The 23,669-nt window shown below is 43.5% G+C and overlaps 1 protein-coding gene across 9 annotated transcripts in view; it reads left to right on the top strand.

Annotated features, from left to right (window-relative positions):
* herc2 (HECT and RLD domain containing E3 ubiquitin protein ligase 2) overlaps positions 1–23,669 on the top strand; it is a 283,800-nt gene that overhangs the window by 253,162 nt on the left and 6,969 nt on the right. For 7 of the 9 annotated variants that reach the window (XM_045687211.1, XM_045687213.1, XM_045687210.1 and 4 more), the window contains 7 exons: positions 813–896; positions 1,991–2,132; positions 8,278–8,472; positions 14,462–14,574; positions 20,116–20,306; positions 21,919–22,024; positions 23,410–23,622. In XM_045687211.1, the coding sequence (XP_045543167.1) occupies positions 813–896; positions 1,991–2,132; positions 8,278–8,472; positions 14,462–14,574; positions 20,116–20,306; positions 21,919–22,024; positions 23,410–23,622 (1,044 nt within the window). Of the gene's footprint in view, positions 1–812; positions 897–1,990; positions 2,133–7,940; positions 8,109–8,277; positions 8,473–14,283; positions 14,364–14,461; positions 14,575–20,115; positions 20,307–21,918; positions 22,025–23,409; positions 23,623–23,669 lie in introns of those variants that run through there. The other 2 variants (XM_045687215.1, XM_045687216.1) reach the window with 2 other exon arrangements.

Below are 23,669 nucleotides of genomic sequence, written 5' to 3'. Positions count from 1 at the left end.
TAGGTAGTTTACTAGGATCCCCAGTAGCTGTATTAGGTAGTTTACTAGGATCCCCAGTAGCTGTATTAGGTAGTTTACTAGGATCCCCAGTAGCTGTATTAGGTAGTTTACTAGGATCCCCAGCAGCTGTATTAGGTAGTTTACTAGGATCCCCAGTAGCTGTATTAGATAGTTTACTAGGATCCCCAGTAGCTGTATTAGGTAGTTTACTAGGATCCCCAGTAGCTGTATTAGTTAGTTAGTTTACTAGGATCCCCAGTAGCTGTATTAGTTAGTTAGTTTACTAGGATCCCCAGTAGCTGTATTAGTTAGGTAGTTTACTAGGATCCCCAGTAGCTGTATTAGTTAGGTAGTTTACTAGGATCCCCAGTAGCTGTATTAGTTAGGTAGTTTACTAGGATCCCCAGTAGCTGTATTAGGTAGTTTACTAGGATCCCCAGTAGCTGTATTAGGTAGTTTACTAGGATCCCCAGTAGCTGTATTAGGTAGTTTACTAGGATCCCCAGCAGCTGTATTAGGTAGTTTACTAGGATCCCCAGTAGCTGTATTAGTTAGTTAGTTTACTAGGATCCCCAGTAGCTGTATTAGTTAGTTAGTTTACTAGGATCCCCAGTAGCTGTATTAGTTAGTTAGTTTACTAGGATCCCCAGTAGCTGTATTAGGTAGTTTACTAGGATCCCCAGTCAGCTACTCTTCCAGGGGTCCGCATGAAACATGACACAATACAGAACATTAGTATAGTTTTGCGTTCTGTGTTGTTGTAAATGCTGTTGTCCAGTTGATGTACTGAGCCACAGTGTTTGTCCCCACAGGAAGCAGCGTTCCGTAAGGTAGTCCAGGCCACCATGGTGAGAGACAGGCAACATGGTCCTGTGGTGGAACTCAACAGGATACAGGTAGGAATCGGGCTGTTTGGAGAACCTACTGAGATGAACACTAGAAAAACAGCAGGTTTTCAGATTCTCTCAGTCATCATGTACAGTCCAGTCAGCAGAGATTCCTCCTAAACACACTCTCTCTCTCTCTCTCTCTCTGTCTCTCTCTGTCTCTCTCTCTCTCTCTTTCTGTCTCTCTCGCTCTGTCTCTTGCTCTGTCTCTCTCTGTCTCTCTCGCTCTGTCTCTCGCTCTGTCTCTCTCGCTCTCTCTCGCTCTGTCTCTCTCGCTCTGTCTCTCTCGCTCTCTCTCGCTCTCTGTCTCTCGCTCTCTGTCTCTCGCTCTCTGTCTCTCGCTCTCTGTCTCTCTCGCTCTCTGTCTCTCTCGCTCTCTGTCTCTCTCTGTCGCTCTCTCGCACTCTCTCTCTCTCGCTGTCTCTCTCTGTCTCTCTCGCTGTCTCTCTCTGTCTCTCTCTGTCGCTCTCTCGCACTCTCTCTCTCTCTCGCTGTCTCTCTCTGTCTCTCTCGCTGTCTCTCTCTGTCTCTCTCTGTCTCTCTCGCTGTCTCTCTCTGTCTCTGTCTCTCTCTCTCTCTCTGTCTGGCTCTCTCTCGTCTGGTTTCAGTGTTATAAGCAGATATCTGTGTGATGTGTGAACCATGCTCCACCTTGTATGTCAGTCTATGTTGGGTTCCTTGTCTGTTCCAAATAGCACCCTATTCCCTTTGTAGTGCACTACTATAGGGCCCATAAGGTTCGGGTCAAAAGTAGTGCACTACATAGGGAATAGGGTGTGATTTGGAATACAGCTCTGGTCTAGCCATTCCCCTTCCCAGAGCCTCGGTCCAGGCCACTGACCCCCCTCCTGGGCTGGCTGGATGCCTGGTGGAGGGAGCTGTCACTTTCACACCCGTCACTACTGCAGACTCTGTAGCGCACTGAACGGACGAGCCTGGAGAGATAACCATCTTTCTTTTCCTGCTTCTCTCCCCCTCCTCTCCCCCCCTCCTCTCCCCCTCCTCTCCCCCTCCTCTCCCTCTCCCCCTCCTCCTCCTCTCCCTCTCCTTCTCCTCTCCCCCTCTCCCCCTCCTCTCCCTCTCCTCCTCCTCCCCCCCTCCAGGTCAAGCGGTCTCGTAGTAAAGGAGGTTTGGCGGGTCCAGACGGGACCAAGTCAGTGTTTGGTCAGATGTGTGCCAAAATGAGCTCCTTCAGCCCAGACAGCTTGCTGCTGCCTCACCGCGTCTGGAAGGTCAAGTTTGTGGGTAGGTTGTTAGGTTCATCCTCGGTAGGTTCTAAAGTTCATCCCCAGTAGGTTGTTAGGTTCATCCTCAGTAGTTTGTGGGTAGGTTCATCCTCAGTAGTTTGTGGGTAGGTTGTTAGGTTCATCCTCAGTAGTTTGTGGGTAGGTTGTTAGGTTCATCCTCGGTAGGTTGTTAGGTTCATCCTCAGTAGGTTGTTAGGTTCATCCTCAGTAGGTTGTTAGGTTCATCCTCAGTAGGTTGTTAGGTTCATCCTCAGTAGGTTGTTAGGTTCATCCTCAGTAGGTTGTTAGGTTCATCCTCAGTAGGTTGTTAGGTTCATCCTCAGTAGGTTGTTAGGTTCATCCTCAGTAGGTTGTTAGGTTCCTCCTCAGTAGTTTGTGGGTAGGTTGTTAGGTTCATCCTCAGTAGTTTGTGGGTAGGTTGTTAGGTTCATCCTCAGTAGTTTGTGGGTAGGTTGTTAGGTTCATCCTCGGTAGTTTGTGGGTAGGTTGTTAGGTTCCTCCTCAGTAGTTTGTGGGTAGGTTGTTAGGTTCCTCCTCAGTAGTTTGTGGGTAGGTTGTTAGGTTCATCCTCGGTAGTTTGTGGGTAGGTTGTTAGGTTCCTCCTCGGTAGTTTGTGGGTAGGTTGTTAGGTTCATCCTCAGTAGGTTGTTAGGTTCATCCTCAGTAGGTTGTTAGGTTCATCCTCAGTAGGTTGTTAGGTTCATCCCCGGTAGGTTGTTAGGTTCATCTTCGGTAGGTTGTTAGGTTCCTCCTCGGTAGGTTGTTAGGTTCCTCCTCGGTAGGTTGTTAGGTTCCTCCTCGGTAGGTTGTTAGGTTCCTCCTCGGTAGGTTGTTAGGTTCCTCCTCGGTAGGTTGTTAGGTTCATCCTCGGTAGGTTGTTAGGTTCATCCTCGGTAGGTTGTTAGGTTCATCCCCGGTAGGTTGTTAGGTTCATCCTCAGTAGTTTGTGGGTAGGTTGTTATGTTCATCCTCGGTAGGTTGTTAGGTTCCTCCTCAGTAGGTTGTTAGGTTCATCCTCAGTAGTTTGTGGGTAGGTTGTTAGGTTCATCCTCGGTAGTTTTTGGGTAGGTTGTTAGGTTCATCCTCAGTAGTTTGTGGGTAGGTTGTTAGGTTCCTCCTCAGTACTTTGTGGGTAGGTTGTTAGGTTCATCCTCAGTAGTTTGTGGGTAGGTTCATCCTCAGTAATTTGTGGGTAGGTTCCTCCTCAGTAGTTTGTGGGTAGGTTGTTAGGTTCCTCCTCAGTAGTTTGTGGGTAGGTTGTTAGGTTCCTCCTCAGTAGTTTGTGGGTAGGTTGTTAGGTTCCTCCTCAGTAGTTTGTGGGTCGGTTGTTTGGTTCCTCCTCGGTAGTTTGTAGGTAGGTTGTTAGGTTCATCCTCGGTAGTTTGTGGGTAGGTTGTTAGGTTCCTCCTCAGTAGTTTGTGGGTAGGTTGTTAGGTTCATCCTCAGTAGTTTGTGGGTAGGTTGTTAGGTTCATCCTCAGTAGTTTGTGACTAGGTTGTTAGGTTCCTCCTCGATAGTTTGTGGGTAGGTTGTTAGGTTCATCCTCGGTAGTTTGTGGGTAGGTTGTTGGGTTCATCCTCGGTAGTTTGTGGGTAGGTTGTTAGGTTCATCCTCGGTAGTTTGTGGGTAGGTTGTTAGGTTCATCCTCAGTATTTTGTGGGTAGGTTGTTAGGTTCATCGTCAGTAGTTTGTGGGTAGGTTGTTAGGTTCATCCTCAGTAGTTTGTGGGTAGGTTGTTAGGTTCCTCCTCAGTAGTTTGTGGGTAGGTTGTTAGGTTCATCCTCAGTAGTTTGTGGGAAGGTTGTTAGGTTCATCCTCGGTAGTTTGTGGGTAGGTTATTAGGTTCATCCTCAGTAGTTTGTTGGTAGGTTCATCCTCAGTAGTTTGTGGGTAGGTTGTTAGGTTCATCCTCGGTAGTTTGTGGGTAGGTTGTTAGATTCATCCTCAGTAGTTTGTGGGTAGGTTCATCCTCAGTAGTTTGTGGGTAGGTTGTTAGGTTCATCCTCGGTAGTTTGTGGGTAGGTTGTTAGGTTCATCCTCGGTAGTTTGTGGGTAGGTTGTTAGGTTCATCCTCGGTAGTTTGTGGGTAGGTTGTTAGGTTCATCCTCGGTAGTTTGTGGGTAGGTTGTTGGGTTCATCCTCGGTAGTTTGTGGGTAGGTTGTTAGGTTCATCCTCGGTAGTTTGTGGGTAGGTTGTTAGGTTCATCCTCAGTAGTTTGTGGGTAGGTTGTTAGGTTCCTCCTCAGTAGTTTGTGGGTAGGTTGTTAGGTTCATCCTCAGTAGTTTGTGGGTAGGTTGTTAGGTTCATCCTCGGTAGTTTGTGGGTAGGTTGTTAGGTTCATCCTCAGTAGTTTGTGGGTAGGTTATTAGGTTCCTCCTCAGTAGTTTGTTGTTAGGTTCCTCCTCAGTAGTTTGTGGTAGGTTGTTAGGTTCATCCTCAGTAGTTTGTGGGTAGGTTGTTAGGTTCATCCTCAGTAGTTTGTGGGTAGGTTGTTAGGTTCCTCCTCAGTAGTTTGTTAGGTTCCTCAGTAGGTTGTTAGGTTCATCCTCAGTAGTTTGTGGGTAGGTTGTTAGGTTCATCCTCGGTAGTTTGTGGGTAGGTTGTTAGGTTCATCCTCGGTAGTTTGTGGGTAGGTTGTTAGGTTCATCCTCAGTAGTTTGTGGGTAGGTTGTTAGGTTCATCCTCAGTAGTTTGTGGGTAGGTTGTTAGGTTCATCCTCGGTAGTTTGTGGGTAGGTTATTAGGTTCATCCTCAGTAGTTTGTTGGTAGGTTCATCCTCAGTAGTTTGTGGGTAGGTTGTTAGGTTCATCCTCGGTAGTTTGTGGGTAGGTTATTAGGTTCATCCTCAGTAGTTTGTTGGTAGGTTCATCCTCAGTAGTTTGTGGGTAGGTTGTTAGGTTCATCCTCGGTAGTTTGTGGGTAGGTTGTTAGATTCATCCTCAGTAGTTTTTGGGTAGGTTGTTTGGTTCATCCTAAGTAGTTTGTGGGTAGGTTATTAGGTTAATCCTCGGTAGTTTGTGGGTAGGTTATTAGGTTCATCCTCAGTAGTTTGTTGTGTTCATCCTCGGTAGTTTGTGGGTAGGTTGTTGGGTTCATCCTCGGTAGGTTGTTGGGTTCATCCTCGGTAGTTTGTGGGTAGGTTGTTAGGTTCATCCTCGGTAGTTTGTGGGTAGGTTGTTGGGTTCATCCTCAGTAGTTTGTGGGTAGGTTGTTAGGTTCATCCTCGGTAGTTTGTGGGTAGGTTGTTAGGTTCATCCTCAGTAGTTTGTGGGTAGGTTGTTAGGTTCGTCCTCATGAGAGCGTGACACACATTCCTTTCTATGTCCTGTTGGAGTCTACTGTAGTTACTGGAGGGTGTGTGTTGCTTCTCACCAGTCTGACTTATCTGAACAGCCAGAAGAGGACTGGCCACCCCTCATAGCCTGGTTCCTCTCTAGGTTTCTTCCTAGGTTTTGGTCTTTCTAGGGAGTTTTTCCTAGCCACTGTGCTTCTACACCTGTATTGCTTGCTGTTTGGGGTTTTAGGCTGGGTTTCTGTACAGCACTTTGAGATATCAGCTGATGTAAGAAGGGCTATATAAATACATTTGATTTGATTTGGTTAGCTGTTAGGAATGTGGTTAGGCATTAGGAATGTGGTTAGGTGTTGGGAATGTGGTTAGGTGTTGGGAATGTGGTTAGGTGTTGGGAATGTGGTTAGGTGTTGGGAATGTGGTTAGGCGTTAGGAATGTGGTTTGGAATGTGGTTAGGCGTTAGGAATGTGGTTTGGAATGTGGTTAGGCGTTAGGAATGTGGTTTGGAATGTGGTTAGGCGTTAGGAATATGGTTAGGAATATGGTTAGGAATGTGGTTAGGCTGTAGGAATGTGGTTTGGAATTAGGAATGTGGTTAGGCGTTAGGAATGTGGTTAGGCGTTAGGAATGTGGTTAGGCGTTAGGAATGTGGTTAGGCGTTGGGAATGTGGTTAGGCGTTGGGAATGTGGTTAGGCGTTGGGAATGTGGTTAGGTGTTAGGAATGTGGTTAGGTGTTAGGAATGTGGTTAGGTGTTAGGAATGTGGTTAGGCGTTAGGAATGTGGTTAGGCGTTAGGAATGTGGTTAGGCGTTAGGAATGTGTTAGGAATGTGGTTAGGCGTTAGGAATCTGGTTAGGCGTTAGGAATCTGGTTAGGCGTTAGGAATGTGGTTAGGAATGTGGTTAGGCGTTGGGAATGTGGTTAGGCGTTAGGAAGGTGGTTAGGAATGTGGTTAGGCGGTAGGAATGTGGTTAGGCGGTAGGAATGTGGTTAGGCGGTAGGAATGTGGTTAGGCGGTAGGAATGTGGTTGGCGGTAGGAATGTGGTTAGGCGGTAGGAATGTGGTTAGGCGTTAGGAATCTGGTTAGGCGTTAGGAATCTGGTTAGGCGTTAGGAATGTGGTTAGGAATGTGGTTAGGCGTTGGGAATGTGGTTAGGCGTTGGGAATGTGGTTAGGCGTTGGGAATGTGGTTAGGCGTTGGGAATGTGGTTAGGCGTTGGGAATGTGGTTAGGCGTTGGGAATGTGGTTAGGCTTGGGAATGTGGTTAGGCGTTAGGAAGGTGGTTAGGTGTTAGGAAGGTGGTTAGGCGTTAGGAAGGTGGTTAGGAATGTGGTTAGGCGGTAGGAATGTGGTTAGGCGGTAGGAATGTGCTTAGGCGGTAGGAATGTGGTTAGGCGGTAGGAATGTGGTTGGGGTAGGGGGAATGTGCTTAGGAATTTGGGAATGTGGTTAGGCGGTAGGAATGTGGTTAGGCGGTAGGAATGTGGTTAGGCGGTAGGAATGTGGTTAGGAATATGGGAAGGGCACCTAAAAAAAAGTCTGCAGCGTTGAAGGTACCCAAGAACACAGTGGCCTCCATCATTCAGGCCTTTATGGTAGAGGTATTATTACTTATTTTCTATAAAAATCTGTTTTTGCTTTGTCGTTATAGGGTATTTTGTGTAGATTGATGTGGAAAAAGTCAAGTGGTCTGAATACTTTCCGAATTCACTGTGCTATCAGATATAGGACAGACACTGAAGAACAAACTACCTTTTAGATTTGTGTTTAGATTTTTGTTCTGTTGTTCGATGTGTTTCTATGGGCTAATAGCAGTAAGGCCAAATTCAATGTTTCATCAAATATTTAGTTTTTAAACCTAAAGGGGTCCTATAATTCTAAATCAAATAGCTGAATGATACTTGATTGTGACCATGTTAAAACAATTCCATGTCATCTTAGTAGAAACCGTCCCAGAGGGTTTTATTAAGGAGTGTCTTTTATAAAGGTTCAGACTATTGTCTGAAGCATTCTGACCAAGAGCAGGAGACAATATTTTGTGACCGGACGTTTTGTTTCAGCTTTAGTGGAATTTTCCGCTCTGTCTGTCCTACATTCCTCTTTTTGCATTCTGTATCAAATATTTTTTGGGGGGAAATAGACAATAGCAAATAGGTAAATGACTCAGAATGTCACTTGTGTGCTGCCCTGCTGTGCTCTGTGAGACTCCGTCCTTTACTGCGGGGCGCCGTTCAAATAGGCTAAACCATCATGTCTCGTCACCATTAACGATGGCTGTCAATCGTTGTCGATAGACGACGCAGTCGTAAAATCGCCCAACTCTGTGGATGACTGTGGCGGGAGGCTACAGTGAGTCTGTAATAGAGGTGTGTGTGTGTGTGTGTGTGTGTGTGTGTGTGTGTGTGTCTGCTAGGTAAGTCTGTGGATGACTGTGGCGGGGGCTACAGTGAGTCTGTAATAGAGATGTGTGTGTGTGTGTTCTAACTGTGTGTGTGTGTGTGTCTGCTAGGTGAGTCTGTGGATGACTGTGGCGGGGGCTACAGTGAGTCTGTAATAGAGGTGTGTGTGTGTGTGTGTGTGTGTGTGTGTGTGTGTGTGTGTGTGTGTGTGTGTGTGTGTGTGTGTGTGTGTGTGTGTGTGTGTGTGTGTGTGTCTGCTAGGTGAGTCTGTGGATGACTGGCGGGGCTACAGTGAGTCTGTAATAGAGGGTGTGTGTGTGTGTGTGTGTGTGTGTCTGTCTGTCTGCTAGGTGAGTCTGTGGATGACTGTGGCGGGGGCTACAGTGAGTCTGTAATAGAGGTGTGTGTGTGTGTGTGTGTGTGTGTGTGTGTGTGTCTGTCTGCTAGGTGAGTCTGTGGATGACTGTGGCGGGGGCTACAGTGAGTCCATAGCAGAGATGTGTGAGGAGCTGCAGAACGGCCTGACCCCTCTCCTCATCGTGACCCCGAACGGACGAGACGAGTCAGGGGCCAACAGAGACTGTTTCCTGCTCAACCCTGCAGCCAAGTCAGCCCTGCACATGAACATGTTCAGATTCTTAGGTAGGTACCCTCTACCTCCGTTACCTAACCCCTGACCCCTAACCCCTAGCCCTGATCCCTGACCCCTGACCCCTAGACCCTGACCCCTAACCCTGATCCCTAACCCTCACCTCTAACCCTGCAGCCAAGTCAGCCCTGTACCTAACTATGTCCAGATTCCCGGGGAAAGTACAGCCCTAACCAGGGCTGTTCAACCTTGTTCCTGGAGCGAAACCCTCCTGTAGGTTTTAACAGGGTTGGCCTAAACCTACAGGAGGGTTTCTCTCCAGGGGACAGGGGTTGGAGTTAAAACCTCCAGGAGGGTATCTCTCCAGGAACAGGGTTGGAGTTAAAACCTCCAGGAGGGTTTCTCTCCAGGAATAGGGTTGGAGTTAAAACCTCCAGAAGGGTTTCTCTAAAGGAACAGGGTTGGAGTTAAAAACCTACAGGAGGGTATCTCTCCAGGAACAGTGTTGAAGAGCCCTACCCTAAACACTTCCTCTGGTACCTAACTATAGTAGCCAAGGATATCCCTAAAGTAGCCTTTATATTTACTGCATATCCCTAAAGTAGCCTTTATATTTACTATATATCCCTAAAGTAGCCTCTGTTTCCTATATATCCCTAAAGTAGCCTTAATATTTACTATATATCCCTAAAGTAACCTTTATATTTACTATATATCCCTAAAATAACCTTTATATTTACTATATATCCCTAAAATAACCTTTATATTTACTATATATCCCTAAAGTAACCTTTATATTTACTATATATCCCTAAAGTAACCTTTATATTTACTATATATCCCTAAAGTAACCTCTCTATTTACTATATATCCCTAAAGTAACCTTTATATTTACTATATATCCCTAAAGTAACCTTTTATATTTACTATATATCCCTAAAGTAACCTCTGTTTACTATATATCCCTAAAGTAACCTTTATGTTTACTATATATCCCTAAAGTAACCTTTATGTTTACTATATATCCCTAAAATGACCTTTCTGTTTACTATATATCCCTAAAGTAACCTTTATGTTTACTATATATCCCTAAAGTAACCTTTATATTTACTATATATCCCTAAAGTAACCTCTATGTTTACTATATATCCCTAAAGTAACCTGTATGTTTACTATATATCCCTAAAGTAACCTGTATGTTTACTATATATCCCTAAAGTAACCTGTATGTTTACTATATATCCCTAAAGTAACCTCTGTTTACTATATATCCCTAAAGTAACCTTTATATTTACTATATATCCCTAAAGTAACCTTTATATTTACTATATATCCCTAAAATAACCTCTCTGTTTACTATATATCCCTAAAGTAGCCTTTATATTTACTATATATCCGTAAAGTAACCTCTATTTACTATATATCCCTAAAGTAACCTCTGTTTCCTGTATATCCCTAAAGTAACCTTTATATTTACTATATATCCCTAAAGTAACCTTTATATTTACTATATATCCCTAAAGTAACCTCTGTTTACTATATATCCCTAAAGTAAACTCTCTGTTTACTATATATCCCTAAAGTAACCTTTATATTTACTATATATCCCTAAAGTAACCTTTATATTTACTATATATCCCTAAAGTAACCTCTCTGTTTCCTATATATCCCTAAAGTAAACTTTATATTTACTATATATCCCTAAAGTAACCTCTATTTACTATATATCCCTAAAGTAACCTCTGTTTACTATATATCCCTAAAGTAACCTCTGTTTACTATATATCCCTAAAGTAACCTTTATATTTACTATATATCCCTAAAGTAACCTTTATGTTTACTATATATCCCTAAAGTAACCTTTATATTTACTATATATCCCTAAAGTAACCTGTATGTTTACTATATATCCCTAAAGTAACCTGTATGTTTACTATATATCCCTAAAGTAACCTCTCTGTTTACTATATATCCCTAAAGTAACCTTTATATTTACTATATATCCCTAAAGTAACCTTTATGTTTACTATATATCCCTAAAGTAACCTGTATGTTTACTATATATCCCTAAAGTAACCTCTGTTTACTATATATCCCTAAAGTAACCTTTATATTTACTATATATCCCTAAAGTAACCTTTATATTTACTATATATCCCTAAAATAACCCTCTGTTTACTATATATCCCTAAAGTAGGCTTTATATTTACTATATATCTGTAAAGTAACCTCTCTATTTACTATATATCCCTAAAGTAACCTCTGTTTCCTGTATATCCCTAAAGTAACCTTTATGTTTACTATATATCCCTAAAGTAACCTTTATATTTACTATATATCCCTAAAGTAACCTCTCTGTTTACAAAATATCCCTAAAGTAACCTTTATATTTACTATATATCCCTAAAGTAACCTTTATATTTACTATATATCCCTAAAGTAACCTCTCTGTTTCCTATATATCCCTAAAGTAAACTTTATATTTACTATATATCCCTAAAGTAACCTCTATTTACTATATATCCCTAAAGTATCTCTATTTACTATATATCCCTAAAGTAACCTCTGTTTACTATATATCCCTAAAGTAACCTCTGTTTACTATATATCCCTAAAGTAGCCTTTATATTTACTATATATCCGTAAAGTAACCTCTCTACTTACTATATATCCCTAAAGTAACCTCTGTTTCCTGTATATCCCTAAAGTAACCTTTATATTTACTATATATCCCTAAAATGACCTTTATATTTACTATATATCCCTAAAGTAACCTTTATATTTACTATATATCCCTAAAGTAACCTTTATATTTACTATATATCCCTAAAGTAACCTGTATGTTTACTATATATCCCTAAAGTAACCTGTATGTTTACTATATATCCCTAAAGTAACCTCTGTTTACTATATATCCCTAAAGTAACCTTTATATTTACTATATATCCCTAAAGTAACCTTTATATTTACTATATATCCCTAAAATAACCTCTCTGTTTACTATATATCCCTAAAGTAGCCTTTATATTTACTATATATCCGTAAAGTAACCTCTCTATTTACTATATATCCCTAAAGTAACCTCTGTTTCCTGTATATCCCTAAAGTAACCTCTCTGTTTACTATATATCCCTAAAGTAACCTTTATATTTACTATATATCCCTAAAGTAACCTCTGTTTACTATATATCCCTAAAGTAACCTCTCTGTTTACTATATATCCCTAAAGTAACCTTTATATTTACTATATATCCCTAAAGTAACCTCTGTTTACTATATATCCCTAAAGTAACCTCTCTGTTTACTATATATCCCTAAAGTACTCTCACTGTTTACTATATATCCCTAAAGTAACCTCTGTTTACTATATATCCCTAAAGTAACCTTTATATTTACTATATATCCCTAAAGTAACCTCTCTGTTTACTATATATCCCTAAAGTAACCGCTCTATTTACTATATATTCCTAAAGTAACCTCTGTTTACTATTTGTCCCTAAAGTAGCCTTTATATTTACTATATATCCCTAAAGTAGCCTTTATATTTACTATATATCCCTAAAGTAACCTCTGTTTACTATATATCCCTAAAGTAACCTCTCTGTTTCCTATATATCCCTAAAGTAACCTTTATATTTACTATATATCCCTAAAGTAACCTCTCTGTTTACTATATATCCCTAAAGTAACCTCTCTTTTTACTATATATCTCTAAAGTAACCTTTATGTTTACTATATATCCCTAAAGTAGCCTTTATATTTACTATATATCCCTAAAGTAACCTCTGTTTACTATATATCCCTAAAGTAGCCTTTATATTTACTATATATCCCTAAAGTAACCTTTATATTTACTATATATCCCTAAAATAACCTTTATATTTACTATATATCCCTAAAGTAACCTTTATATTTACTATATATCCCTAAAGTAACCTTTATGTTTACTATATATCCCTAAAGTAGCCTCTGTTTACTATATATCCCTAAAGTAACCTCTCTGTTTACTATATATCCCTAAAGTAACCTTTATATTTACTATATATCCGTAAAGTAACCTCTCTATTTACTATATATCCCTAAAGTAACCTCTGTTTCCTGTATATCCCTAAAGTAACCTCTCTGTTTCCTATATATCCCTAAAGTAACCTCTATGTTTACTATATATCCCTAAAGTAACCTCTGTTTACTATATATCCCTAAAGTAACCTTTATGTTTACTATATATCCCTAAAGTACTCTTACTGTTTACTATATATCCCTAAAGTAACCTCTGTTTACTATATATCCCTAAAGTAACCTTTATATTTACTATATATCCCTAAAGTAACCTCTCTGTTTACTATATATCCCTAAAGTAACCTCTATTTACTATATATCCCTAAAGTAACCTGTCTGTTTACTATATGTCCCTAAAGTAGCCTTTATATTTACTATATATCCCTAAAGTAGCCTTTATATTTACTATATATCCCTAAAGTAACCCTCTGTTTACTATATATCCCTAAAGTAGCCTCTCTGTTTCCTATATATCCCTAAAGTAACCTTTATATTTACTATATATCCCTAAAGTAAGCTCTGTTTCCTGTATATCCCTAAAGTAACCTCTCTTTTACTATATATCCCTAAAGTAACCTTTATATTTACTATATATCCCTAAAGTAACCTCTGTTTACTATATGTCCCTAAAGTAGCCTTTATTACTATATATCCCTAAAGTAACCTTTATGTTTACTATATATCCCTAAAGTAACCTTTATATTTACTATATATCCCTAAAGTAACCTTTATGTTTACTATATATCCCTAAAGTAACCTCTATGTTTACTATATATCCCTAAAGTAGTCTCACTGTTTACTATATATCCCTAAAGTAACCTCTGTTTACTATATATCCCTAAAGTAACCTTTATATTTACTATATATCCCTAAAGTAACCTCTCTGTTTACTATATATCCCTAAAGTAACCGCTCTATTTACTATATATTCCTAAAGTAACCTTTATATTTACTATATATCCCTAAAGTAACCTTTATATTTACTATATATCCCTAAAGTAACCTTTATATTTACTATATATCCCTAAAGTAACCTTTATATTTACTATATATCCCTAAAGTAGCCTCTGTTTACTATATATCCCTTAAATAACCTCTCTATTTACTATATATCCCTTAAATATCTCTCTGTTTACACTACCCCCTGCCCAGGGCCTGAGCTACAGTGGGGGGGAAAAGTATTTGATCCCCTGCTGATTTTGTACGTTTGCCCACTGACAAAGAAATGATCAGTCTATAATTTTAATGGTAGGTTTATTTGAACAGTGAGAGACAGAATAACAACAGCAAAAAATCCATAAAAACGCATGTCAAAAATGTTATACAATTATTTGCATTTTAATGAGGGAAATAAGTATTTGACCCCCTCTCAATCAGAAAGATTTCTGGCTCCCAGGTGTCTTTTAGACAGGTAACGAGCTGAGATTAAGAGCACACTCTTAAAGGGAGTGCTCCTAACAATGGGAGTCGTTGTCCCGAAGGCAGGCGACAAGCTTAGGTCCACAATAAACCCATAGAAACGCATTGGGTTTTATTTACGACAGATTTCGGCGAGAGTGAAACCTCTCTATTCGCCTCTTCCTGTGATCCGTCTCGTTCTATCTGATTACGGTCGTTGTAGTTAATAAAGACGTTTCTGCACAGAACTAGGTTGAATATTTTCTTAATGAAAACTACAACTCAGCCCAACGTCCCACGTCATTCTTGAGAAACGCCGCATTGGGCTCATCATAGCCATCCGTACCGGATCTCCTCTCAGTCTCAACCCTAACCCAGTCTAATAGAGATGTATCTCTGTCCTGTAGGAGTGCTCCTGGGCATAGCCATCCGTACCGGATCTCCTCTCAGTCTCAACCCTAACCCAGTCTAATAGAGATGTATCTCTGTCCTGTAGGAGTGCTCCTGGGCATAGCCATCCGTACCTGATCTCCTCTCAGTCTCAACCCTAACCCAGTCTAATAGAGATGTATCTCTGTCCTGTAGGAGTGCTCCTGGGCATAGCCATCCGTACTGGATCTCCTCTCAGTCTCAACCTGGCTGAACCTGTCTGGAAACAGCTGGCTGGGATGAACCTCACCATCGCTGACCTCAGTGAGGTACTGTACCTGCTGTGTGTGTGTGTGTGTGTGTGTGTGTGTGTGTGTGTGTGTGTGTGTGTGTGTGTGTGTGTGTGTGTGTGTGTGTGTGTGTGTGTGTGTGTTGAAATAAATAGGGTGTATCAGTAAGTTCAGGACTTAGTTCGAGGTGAGTGTGTTGGGGGAGGGGGGTTGTGTGTTGGGAGGGGGGAGGGGTGCTGTGTGTGTGTTGGGGGGAGGGAGGGGGGAGGGGGTGCTGTGTGTGTTGGGGGGAGGGGAGGAGGAGAAGGGGGGTGCTGTGTGTGTGTTGGGGGAGGGAGGGGGAGGGGGTGCTGTGTGGGTGGAGGGGTGCTGTGTGTGTGTTGGGGGAGGGAGGGAGGGGTACTGTGTGTGTTGGGAGGGAGGGAGAGAGGGAGGGAGAGAGGGAGGGGGAGAGGGGTGCTGTGTGTGTGTGTGTAGGAGGAGGGAGGGAGGGATGTTGGGAGGGAGTGTAATGGAATCATAATGTGAGGCCTGAGTGAGAACTTCACTTGATCAATTACAGAACTTTTCCTGAAACTAAACCTTACAGATGTAAAATATTATATATACACTGCATACATATACCTTATACATTACTCTACATATACAATCTACTGGGTTACGGTGTTGACTCTACCTTCTACTGTAGTTAACAGGCTGGGTTACGGTGTTGACTCTACATATACCTTCTACTGTAGTTAACAGGCTGGGTTACGGTGTTGACTCTACCTTCTACTGTAGTTAACAGGCTGGGTTACGGTGTTGACTCTACCTTCTACTGTAGTTTAACATGCTGGGTTACGGTGTTGACTCTACCTTCTACTGTAGTTAACAGGCTGGGTTACGGTGTTGACTCTACCTTCTACTGTAGTTAACAGGCTGGGTTACGGTGTTGACTCTACATATACCTTCTACTGTAGTTAACAGGCTGGGTTACGGTGTTGACTCTACATATACCTTCTACTGTAGTTAACAGGCTGGGTTACGGTGTTGACTCTACCTTCTACTGTAGTTAACAGGCTGGGTTACGGTGTTGACTCTACCTTCTACTGTAGTTAACAGGCTGGGTTACGGTGTTGACTCTACATATACCTTCTACTGTAGTTAACAGGCTGGGTTACGGTGTTGACTCTACCTTCTACTGTAGTTAACAGGCTGGGTTACGGTGTTGACTCTACCTTCTACTGTAGTTTAACAGGCTGGGTTACGGTGTTGACTCTACCTTCTACTGTAGTTAACAGGCTGGGTTACGGTGTTGACTCTACCTTCTACTGTAGTTAACAGGCTGGGTTACGGTGTTGACTCTACCTTCTACTGTAGTTAACAGGCTGGGTTACGGTGTTGACTCATTACCTTCTACTGTAGTTTAACAGGCTGGGTTACGGTGTTGACTCTACCTTCTACTGTAGTTAACAGGCTGGGTTACGGTGTTGACTCTACCTTCTACTGTAGTTAACAGGCTGGGTTACGGTGTTGACTCTACATTACCTTCTACTGTAGTTAACAGGCTGGGTTACGGTGTTGACTCTACCTTCTACTGTAGTTAACAGGCTGGGTTACGGTGTTGACTCTACCTTCTACTGTAGTTAACAGGCTGGGTTACGGTGTTGACTCTTACCTTCTACTGTAGTTAAAAGGCTGGGTTACGGTGTTGACTCTACCTTCTACTGTAGTTAACAGGCTGGGTTACGGTGTTGACTCTTACCTTCTACTGTAGTTAACAGGCTGGGTTACGGTGTTGACTCTACATATACCTTCTACTGTAGTTAAAAGGCTGGGTTACGGTGTTGACTCTACATATACCTTCTACTGTAGTTAACATGTGGAAGTAATTGTATGAAATTGTATTTGCAAGGGTATTAAAAAGGTCTTAACAAGTATGACATTTATCCTGTCGAATTGAATTCTGTAGATACCCTCTAATGACAGTGAAAAAAGTCTAAAGTCAAGATTTCCCAGAAGTCAGTCAATATTATTATATTGTTGTGGCTGTGTATACATCCCATCTTTAGCCTTGGTGCTTGTTGCGTGACTGTGTGTAAGAGACTAGTGTGTACTGCGGTACCGTGTGCGCCTCTCCTGCATCCACGCTGTAATCATGAGCCTCTAGAACGTGTTCTGCCTGATCGTGATGCAGGAAGAGGCTGTTTCTTCACAAAGCTTCTGTTGTCACGCCGGTTAGCCCCAAAGCTTTACTAAAGGTTACACAGGAATTTTACCCAGCACCAGAATACAGCCAGAGAGCATCACACACGCACACACTCAGTCATACTGTGTATACACACTGATAGGAATCAGAGAGGACTCACATGCAAAATGTGAGTTATGACTTTCACTTTAAAACAATGTCAAAAATGTATTCCTTTCCTAAGAGCCAACTCCCATGAGATCCCCGTTCAAGGTCTCCTAGACTGTAGAGATGGACAGTCCAGTGAAGAACACACATTTAGATGAAAAACACATTGAACTAAAGTCAAGGCCACCGGTTTTTTTCTAGTGTCATTTTTGCACATGTATTTTTTATTTATTTATTTCACCTTTATTTAACCAGGTAGGCTAGTTGAGAACAAGTCCTTTATTTAACCAGGTAGGCTAGTTGAGAACAAGTTCTCATTTACAACTGTGACCTGGCCAAGATAAAGCAAAGCAGTTCGACACATACAACAACACAGAGTTACACATGGAGTAAAACAAACATACAATCAATAACACAATAAACAACTCAATAACACAGTAGAAAAAAAGAAAGTCTATATACAGTGTGTGCAAATGGCATGAGGAGGTAAGGCAATAAATAGGCCATAGTAGTGAAGAATTACAATTTAGCAAATTAACACTGGAGAGATAGATGAGCAGATGATGATGTGCAAGTAGTGATACTGGTGTGCAAAAGAGCAGAAAAGTAAATAAAAACAGTATGGGGATGAGGTAGGTAGATTGGGTGGGCTATGTACAGCTGCAGCGATCGGTTAGCTGCTCAGATAGCTGATGTTTAAAGTTGGCGAGGGAAATATAAGTCTCCAGCTTCAGCGATTTTTGCAATTCGTTCCAGTCACTGGCAGCAGAGAACTGGAAGGAAAGGCGGCCAAAGGAGGTGTTGGCTTTGGGGATGACCAGTAAGATATACCTGCTGGAGCGCGTGCTACGGGTGGGTGCTGCTATGGTGACCAGTGAGCTGAGATAAGGCGGAGCTTTACCTAGCACAGACTTATAGATGACCTGGAGCCAGTGGGTCTGGCGACGAATATGTAGCGAGGGCCAGCCGACTAGAGCATACAGGTCGCAGTGGTGGGTAGTATATGGGGCTTTGGTAACAAAACGGATGGCACTGTGATAGACTGCATCCAGTTTGCTGCGTGTTGGAGGCTATTTTGTAAATGACATCGCCGAAGTCAAGGATCGGTAGGACAGTCAGTTTTACGAGGTTAAGTTTGGCGGCGTGAGTGAAGGAGGCTTTGTTGCGACATAGAAAGCCGATTCTAGATTTGATTTTGGATTGGAGATGTTTAGTATGAATCTGGAAGGAGAGTTTACAGTCTAGCCAGACACCCAGGTATTTGTAGTTGTCCACATATTCTAAGTTAGAACCGTCCAGAGTAGTGATGCTAGTGGGGCGGACGGGTGCGGGCAGCGAACGGTTGAAAAGCATGCATTTGGTTTTACTAGCGTTTAAGAGCAGTTGGATGCCACGGAAGGAGAGTTGTATGGCATTGAAGCTCATCTGGAGGTTAGTTAACAGTGTCCAAAGAAGGGCCAGAGGTATACAGAATGGTGTCGTCTGCTTAGAGGTGGATCAGCGAATCACCCGCAGCAAGAGCGACATCATTGATATATACAGAGAAAAGAGTCGGCCCGAGAATTGAACTCTGTGGCACCCCCATAAGTCTCTATGGGGGTACCACAGGGTTCAGTTCTCGCTACCGATTACCAGTGTTCCCTCTAAGCTGGGTGCTACCGATCACCAATGTTCCCTCTAAGCTGCGCTCTACCTATCACCAATGTTCAGAGTTTTCCCCTTTAGTTAAAACTATCAACGTTTTGCTCTACTGTGGGAATGGTGCTCGAATCAACACAATATTATCCACTTTCAATGTAACATACCGAAACAAAACTAACACCTCCAAAGCCTCCTTCACTCATGGACAGTGATCTGTTTATTAACTTGGCTTTCGAAGACTTTAGAAAGGCAGGGTAGGATAGATATAGGTCTGTAACAGTTTGGGTCTAGGGTGTCACCCCCTTTGAAGAGGGGGATGACCGCGGCAGCTTTCCAATCTTTAGGGATCTCGGACGATACGAAAGAGAGGTTGAACTGGCTGGTAATAGGGGTTGCAACAATGGCGGCGGATAATTTTAGAAAGAGAGGGTCCAGATTGTCTATCCCAGCTGATTTGTATGGGTCCAGGTTTTGCAGCTCTTTCAGAACATCTGCGATCTGGATTTGGGTGAAGGAGAAGCTGGGGAGGCTCGGGCGAGTAGCTGCGGGGGGTGCGGAGCTGTTGGGGGGGGGTGTTGGCCGGGGTTGGAGTAGCCAGGAGGAAGGCATGGCCAGCCCTAGAGAAATGCTTATTGTACTTTTCGATTATCATGGATTTATTGGTGGTTCCCATGTTACCTAGCCTCAGTGCAGTGGGCAACTGGGAGGAGGTGCTCATGTTCTCCATGGACTTTATAGTGTCCCAAAACTTCTTGGAGTTAGAGCTACAGAATGCAAATTTCTGTTTGAAAAAGCTAGCCTTTGCTTTCCTAACTGACTGTGTGTATGGGTTCCTGACTTCCCTGAAAAGTTGCATATCACGGGGGCTATTCGATGCTAATGCAATATGCGACAGGATGTTTTTGTGTTGGTCAAGGGCAGTCAGGTGTGGAGTGAACCAAAGACTATATCTATTCCTAGTTCTACATTTTTTGAAAGGGGCCATGCTTATTTAAGATGGTGAGGAAATTACTTTTAAAAAACGACCAAGCATCCTCGACTGACGGGATGAGGTCAATATCCTTCCAGGTCGATTAGAAAGGCCTGTTCGCTGAAGTGTTTTAGGGAGCGTTTGACAGTGATGAGGGGTGGTCGTTTGGTAGCAGACCCATTACGGATGCAGGCAATGAGGCAGTGATCGCTGAGATCCTGATTGAAAACAGATGAGGTGTATTTGGAGGGAAAGTTGGTCAGGATAATATCTATGAGGGTGCCCGTGTTTACGGATTTAGGGTTGTACCTGGTAGGTTCCTTGATGATTTGTGTGAGATTGAGGGCATCTAGCTTAGACTGTAGGATGTCCGGGGTGTTAAGCATGTCCCAATTTAGGTCACCTAACAGAACGAACTCTGAAGATAGATGGGGGGGGGGGGGTGATCAATTCACATATGGTGTCCAGGGCACAGCTGGGAGCGGAGGGGGGTCGATAACAGGCGGCAACAGCGAGAGACTTAATTCTGGAGAGATTAATTTTTCAAAATAGAGGTTCGAACTGTTTGGGTATAGACCTGGCAAGTACGACAGAAGTTTTGCATTCGAATGAAGTGTTGGTCTTTCCTCTTCAGGTGGATAAAGACTTTATCCCTGGCCTGATGTACATCAGAGACAACGAGGCCACGGCTGAGGAGTTTGAGGGCATGACTCTCCCCTTCACAGTCCCTAACGCTAGCGGACAGGATATTCAGCTCAGCTCTAAATACTCCCACATCACCCTGGAGAACAGGGCCGAGTACGTCCGCCTCGCCATCAACTACAGGTGAGAACAACTACCGGATCACCAATGTTCCCTCTAAGCTGGGTGCTACCGATCACCAATGTTCCCTCTAAGCTGTTCCCTCTAACCGATCTCTACACAGACCGGTGCAGTATAACCAATCAGAGCTGCACTAGGCCTATATGCAAATAGACCATTGTCATATATGGATCTGTGCCATTTACTTTGAACTGGACTGTGTTTACAGCATGAGCGGTCGTGAGTCCATGTGATTGTTTTGAGATCAAAGCGAGAGCTGCATGTAGCCGCGTGTCCACATTTTGTAAAGTAGTTTCTAGCATCAACCATCGCAGCAGCATTTTCAGTCACATCCTTGTCTGAAGGATAAGTAGATCAACAGGTTAATGTCAAGCCCTTTCCAAGGTCTCATGGAATGTAGGCCTACATTGACCACCACACATTGGCTGATACTGTAGGCTGAATGGGATGCATTTTCTCCATTGTTTTTGATGGTAGGCCACTCTGGTAGGCCTACATTATGATCAAATAGCCACAGTAGCCTACATGGCCACTGTTAAAACTGGAACTTAAAGCAGGTACAGCCTCCGTGTTCACAGTAAACGCGCGCTGGAAGTTGCAACAATGGGCCTCAGGATCTCATCACGGTATCTCTGTGCATTCAAATTGCCATCGATAAAATGCAATTGTGTTCGTGGTCTGTAGCTTTTGCCTGTCCATACCATAACCCCACCGCCACCATGGGGCACTCTGTTCACAACGTTGACATCAGCAAACCGCTCACCGACATGGTTTGCCATCTGTCCGGTACAGTTGGAAACCAGGATTCATCCGTGAAGAGCACACTTCTCCAGCGTGCCAGTGGCCATCGAAGGTCAGCATTTGTCCACTGAAGTCAGTTAAGACTTGTGGGTTTGCAGTCTGCAGTCAGGTCAAGACTCTAGTGAGGATGATGAGCACGCAGATGAGCTTCCCTGAGACGGGTTCTGACAAGTTTGTGCAGAAATTCTTCGGTTGTGCAAAACCCACAGTTTCATCAGCTGTCCGGGTGGCTGGTCTCAGACGATCCCGCAGGTGAAGAAGCCGGATGTGGAGGTCCTGGGTTGGCGTGGTTACACGTGCTCTGCGGTTGTGAGGCAGGTTGGACGTACTGCCAAATTCTCTAAAACAACGTTGGAGGTGGCTTATGGTAGAGAAATGAACATTCAATTCTCTGACAACAGCTCTGGTGGACATTCCTGCTGTTAGCATGCCAATTTCACACTCCCTCAAAACTTCAGATATCTGTGGCCTTGTGTTGAGGCAAAACTGCACAATTTAGAGTGGCCTTTTATTTCCCCCAGCACAAGGTGCACCTGTGTAATGATCATTCTGTTTAACCAGCTTCATGATATGCCACACCTGTCAGGTAGATGGATAAAACAAATTGTGCACCAAATTTTGAGAGAAATAAGCTTTTTGTTGAGTATGGAAAAATTTCAGGGATATTTTATTACAGCTCATGAAACTTGGGACCAACATTTTGCGTTTTATATTTTTGTTCAGTATAATATTGCGAAATGTTAACTGTAGAGATTTCATTTCTTTATAATACTCCTGGTTTTACCTCGTGTCCCTGTCTGTGTCTCCCCCCAAGGCTCCATGAGTTTGATGAGCAGGTGTCAGCTGTGAGAGAAGGGATGGCTCGGGTCGTACCAGTCCCTCTGCTCTCCCTCTTCACTGGATATGAGCTAGAGACGATGGTAAGTACTTACAGAACTAGTTTACAGTGAAGAGGGATGGATAACACACACACTGTTGAATGCTCCCACAGTTGTATTGTGCAACGTTCTGATCTGATCCGCTTGTCTTCCACAGGCATTAATAGTATCTAGAATCCAATGTGGCTTCATGACGGCTCGTTCTTGACTCTGTTGTCTCGTTCTCTCTGTGTCTCGCTCTCTCTGTCGCTCGCTCTGTGTCTCGCTCGCTCTCTCTGTGGCTCGCTCGCTCTCTCTGTGTCTCGCTCGCTCTCTCTGTGTCTCGCTCGCTCTCTCTGTGTCTCGCTCGCTCTCTCTGTGTCTCGCTCGCTCTCTCTGTGTCTGTCTCGCTCTCTCTGTGTCTCGCTCGCCTCTGTGTCTCGCCGCTTCTCTGTGTCTCGCCGCTTCTCTGTGTCTCGCCGCTTCTCTGTCTCGCCGCTTCTCTGTCTCGCCGCTTCTCTGTCTCGCCGCTCTCTGTCGCCCGCTTTCTCTGTCTCGCCGCCGCTTTCTGTGTCGCCGTCGCTCTCTGTGTCTCGCTCGCCGCTCTCTGTTTCGCGCTTCTGTCTCGCGCCGCTTTCTGTCTCGCGCGTCGTCTCGTCGCCGCTCTCTCTGTGTCTCGCCGCTTCTCTGTCTTCGCCGCCGCCTGTGTCTCGCTTCTCTGTCTCGCCGCGTCTCGCCGCGTCTCGCTGCTCTCTGTGTCTCGCTCTCTCTGTCTCGCTCTCTCTGTCTCGCTCTCTCTGTGTCTCTATCTTTCTCTGTGTCTCGCTGTCTCTCTCTGTGTCTCGCTGTCTCTCTCTGTCTCGCTCTCTCTGTGTCTCTCTCTCTGTGTCTCTCTCTCTGTGTCTCTATCTTTCTCTGTGTCTCTCTGTCTCGCTCTTTCTGTCTCTACTCTCTCTGTGTCTCTATCTTTCTCTGTGTCTCTATCTTTCTCTGTGTCTCTATCTCTCTCTGTGTCTCGCTGTCTCTCTCTGTGTCTCGCTGTCTCTCTCTGTGTCTCTCTCTCTGTGTCTCTCTCTGTGCCTCTATCTTTCTCTGTGTCTCTATCTTTCTCTGTGTCTCTATCTTTCTCTCTCTGTGTCTCGCTGTCTCTCTCTGTCTCGCTGTCTCTGTGTCTCTCTCTCTGTGTCTCTCTCTCTGTGTCTCTATCTTTCTCTGTGTCTCTATCTTTCTCTGTGTCTCTCTGTCTCGCTCTCTCTCTGTCTCGCTCTCTCTCTATGTCTGTCTCTTGCTCTCTCGCTCTCTCTCTGTCTCTGTCTCTCTGTGAGTGTCCTAGCCTGGTCTGTTACCCTATCTGGGCCCTGGTCATAAGTAGTGAACTGTAAGGAATAGGGAGCCATTTGGGACTCAGAATCTTGTCCATCACTCTCCCTCCTGTCCTCTGTGTCCAGGTGTGCGGCAGTCCAGACATCCCCCTCCACCTGTTGAAGTCAGTAGCCACCTATAAAGGTGTTGAGCCAACTTCTCCTCTCATCCACTGGTTCTGGGAGGTCATGGAGTCCTTCTCCAACACGGAGAGATCTCTGTTCCTGCGCTTCGTCTGGGGACGGACACGCCTCCCACGCACCATCGCTGACTTCAGAGGACGAGACTTCGTTGTCCAGGTGAGAACTTGTCAGTCAGCCAGACAGCCAACAATCAATTAATCAAT

The sequence above is a fragment of the Salmo salar genome, chromosome ssa10 (assembly GCF_905237065.1).
Source record: "Salmo salar chromosome ssa10, Ssal_v3.1, whole genome shotgun sequence".
Lineage (NCBI taxonomy): Eukaryota > Metazoa > Chordata > Actinopteri > Salmoniformes > Salmonidae > Salmo > Salmo salar.
This window is presented reverse-complemented; position numbering and strand designations above follow the sequence as displayed.